Source organism: Chanos chanos, chromosome 5 (genome assembly GCF_902362185.1).
Source record: "Chanos chanos chromosome 5, fChaCha1.1, whole genome shotgun sequence".
Lineage (NCBI taxonomy): Eukaryota > Metazoa > Chordata > Actinopteri > Gonorynchiformes > Chanidae > Chanos > Chanos chanos.
Window position 1 is genome coordinate 45,935,420 of NC_044499.1, and position 3,782 is coordinate 45,939,201.

The 3,782-nt window shown below is 41.0% G+C and overlaps 1 protein-coding gene across 1 annotated transcript; it reads right to left on the minus strand.

Annotated features, from left to right (window-relative positions):
* Nucleotides 1–1,901: 1,901 nt before the first annotated feature.
* bsk146 (brain specific kinase 146) lies at nt 1,902–3,558 on the minus strand. The gene is made up of 3 exons (XM_030775814.1): nt 3,375–3,558; nt 2,996–3,198; nt 1,902–2,705 (listed from the first exon to the last, which is right to left on the minus strand). Exons 1-3 carry the CDS (start codon nt 3,544–3,546, stop codon nt 1,902–1,904), a joined length of 1,179 nt encoding a protein of 392 aa, XP_030631674.1. The 5' UTR covers nt 3,547–3,558.
* Between the last annotated feature and the right edge of the window lie 224 nt (nt 3,559–3,782).

A 3,782-nucleotide genomic window follows, 5' to 3' on the forward strand; every position in this document is an offset into this window, starting at 1 on the left:
ACGGTTTTCTTCTGCTCTGTCCTCAAAATTGCAAGGCAATGACGGCTGAAGCAGAAAATTCAGCGTATCCGTGAAGCGAGTGAATCGGCTCTGGATTCACCTCCAACATGTATATTTGAAGCTTGTCGATTTTACACTTCACTGCGGAGGCATGGAAGCCCCGCTTTTAACTCAGGATATTCAAAAATTAAACTCAAGTAGTTCTCCCTCGGTTTTGGTAATACAGTGACACAACAACAGCATACAGATACAACACACACAGGAGGAAAAAAAAAAAAAACCTAACAATTATTACATGTTTTTTGTTGGTTTTTTTTTAGCCCTAGGTATTTTCAAGAGGTCATAACAATGATTTCACCCTGGAATATTATGCAAGAAATTGTGCTACAGCAATTTTCACATCACAATAATTCTTACATATCTCAAGACAGACTTTTTTTTTACGCAATAAAGATGTGTTATTCTTCATGCAGTTAAAAGACTTTTTACATCTTCATGGTCTTTTTAGTGTGAAACAAAATAGAAAAAATCATTGACCACCACGCTTCACTAATCTACATTAAGGAAAATAGGTCAAATAAACAACAATGTAAAAATACATTTTCTCAACATACTTCAAATAGATATGTTTAGTTCTAAGGGTGATATGTAAAGGTGCAAACCACTGTGCCTGTAATAGTCATCATAGGAGTCAACGTGAACATCTTATCCCATTTATGATCATGGAATTAAGTACAGTGGGGAAGTTTAATTGATTAGATCAGTTTAAGTCCTTGCTTTCTGAGCAGCCAAAAAAAAAAAAAAAAAAGACACCATAAACTATAAATTAAAGATAAATAAATTCGTACTTCACTGTTTTTGTGTGAATGGCAAACTGATCCCATTTTCAAAATGCAGTGGATCTGCACATCACTGGATAGGTTTGGCACATGTGTGTTAAAGTAGTAAAATAAATTAAATGGAAAACATCTCAAGCAACTTACAAAAATTAATTTAAAAAATATATTTCAGAATATTAAGAACTAAATCAGTTTTATCACTTCAGGGCCAAATAAACCTTTGAAATTACCCAAAGTGAACGTCATACACAAAAATATTCACACGTCCAAACTCAGAAACACACCACATGTTACAATACATGAAACGTCAGAGGTTCTTGTCACTTTTTTTTTTTTACTTTTTTTCTATCCGTAAAGAATGCTGTATAATTTCAAAAATAATAATTTCATACTCCAAACAGTAACAGACAAAACTTTAAAAATTACATTAACCCTTCATACTGCTCTAAATTGAACAATTACCTGTGAAGTTAATCCTGACCAAATTCTTCTCCTCTTTCCACTTACGTATTTTTTGCCTCGTGTATTGCTTTAAGAAATATGTTTTGGTCTAGCCCTCATTCTTTCCACCCATCAACTGATACACTCCTTGTTTGTTTGTTTGTTTGTTTTGGTGACTTTGTTTCCTCATTCTCGTCATGACATCCTCACCAGATTGAGTGCAAATGCTCCTTTCCATGTTCCTCTGAGAAGAGGTATGACACTTCGTCAGTCTCTTATATGATCAAGTCACTGAAGGGAATGTTTGCAAAAAAAAACAAAAAAGCACTGTCATACTTACTGCAGGGTGCTCTCACCACGAGAGGCAAATGACAGAATCACAGAACAAATGATATATTTCAGTACACTGACCGTGAACTTCGTTTACCACACCGCTGACAGTTTTGAGTAGCTAACTGTTCCATCATCCCTTATAGTGGTCCGCCATGTGTTGGATACTTTTCAGATGGTTGTCTGTGCATGTGTCTGCGTGTGTGTGTGTGTGCGTATGCGTGTGCATCCATACACGCTAATGAGTAAATCATACTGATAGTGATGAATGTGTGGTTTGGCATGTCCTCCCTACACGCAAATTTCGATGGGGGTTGCCACCAGGATCCGTCCGCTGGGTGTGCTGTCTCTGGACACGCGCTCGTAGCTGTTGGTCAGTGACAGGGAACTGTTGGTTGAAACTGAGGTAAAGAAATGGGCTGCAGTCGTTCCCGGCTCTATCTGACCGCCCTTGGCTGCAGAGACGACGGGCGACAGCGTCTGTTGTTTCATTCGGTCCACCAGCAACTCCTCGTCCTCAGACGAAGAGTTAAGCATGGCCTGGTGGTTTCCACCTCCTTCACCATCCAGCATCCAGCGCTGGCTAAAGTGAGCAAACACCTCTTTCACCGAACAACGGCATTCCGCCTCCAGGGACAGTAACTTTCGAAACAAACGTAGCGCATCGTCCGTGAATCGTCGCCACTGCGAGGGTACCGAACCTGTCCGACGTCGCTGCCAACGCACAAACTCCTCATAGAAGGCATCTGAGGGCATTGCTTTCTCCCAGGGGAAGTTACCGGTAAGCATGCAGAAGAGCAAGACCCCGAAAGCCCAAACGTCTGTGCTATAGTCAACGCAGAACCCTTCGCTCTTGGAGGTATCGCACAGCTCCGGAGCCGTGTACGGGATGGTGCCGCTAACGCGCTTCACCGGAGAGCCCGCGCGTCGGGTCATGCCAAAGTCAGACAGCTTCACCTTGCGACACTCTTTGTCAAAGATCAAGATGTTCTCAGGTTTGATGTCTCTGTGCACAAGTTTCTTACAGTGTAGATAGTCCAACGCAATAGCCACCTGATGGATGCAACGTTTAGCCACAGGCTCTGGAAGTCCCACCTATGACAAGGTAATAAATGAATTAATAAAAAAAAGATTTATTCTCTCTTTTATGACCAAACATCAATCAATTCTTTATCATTCTTTATTATTTTCTTTTTATTTCGCCCCCTTTTCCCTTGATTTGGAACAACCATTCATGAGTTGAGTCATGTAATCAAGTGACAAAGCATGCCTGGTGGATAGCATTATTTATATAACCAAAGTATGCCTGTGCAGAGACACCTAAGCACTGCCTTCACTACTGATATCAATTTGATTACCATAGGATGATTTCAAATGTCCATTACCTGTGGAGGAATGATGTCAAAAAGATCCCCTGCCAAGGCGTATTCCTGTGCAAAGACGTAGTACTCATCGGTTTCGAACGCAATGCCGAAAATGTTGATTATGAAAGGGCACGGGGAAACGTACAAGGAGATGCTGTACTCTCTCAAGAAACTCTTCAGTTTGGTGGTTTTCTTCTTCAGAAACTTCAGAGCCATCTTAGTACCTAATTAAAAGAAAGAAAGAAAGAAAGAAAGAAAGAAAGAAAGAAAGAAAGAAAGAAAGAAGTTCCCTCATTAAGAATTTATTTCGAGTGGATGCGACAACAAACTGCTAAAGCTTTGTCATTAAAAGTCGATTTTTCCTTTAATGTTCTAGAAATGAAAACGCAATGCACCTCACCTCTGATCTTATGAATAACCAAATCCACCTTCCCGTAGGTGCCCTTGCCCAGTTCTCGTATGACCTCATAGTATCTGTTGACCTCAATTTTCTCCAGGCTCTGAGCCGCAAAGAACTGCAGGTCCTCCAGAATGTCAGTGGAGGATCGGGAGACGACAGGAGAGGAGCTCATTCTTCCAGAAGAACAGGCGCGAACAGAGGGAGTCGTATTGACCGTTTGGAATTACTGCAATCAGAAAATAGGGACATGCTGCATCAGCCAGTGAGTCGGTATAATAGTATCACCTTTTCAGCTGACGGATGGATCCAGGAGAGCCCGTTTTATCGATCTGGACACCACATAAGCCCTCCAATCCTGTTGTTACACAACGCAATATAAATATTTTGTGTAGATAAAATTTAGCCGGG

Excerpts from the sequence above, each read along its gene's own strand:
- bsk146 (XM_030775814.1), bottom strand. The coding sequence starts at position 3,546 with ATGAGCTCCTCTCCTGTCGTCTCCCGATCCTCCACTGACATTCTGGAG. Across the intron at positions 3,199-3,374 it reads GGTTATTCATAAGATCAGAG|GTACTAAGATGGCTCTGAAG; the intron begins GTGAGGTGCATT and ends TCTTTTAATTAG. Across the intron at positions 2,706-2,995 it reads TTGACATCATTCCTCCACAG|GTGGGACTTCCAGAGCCTGT; the intron begins GTAATGGACATT and ends ACCTTGTCATAG.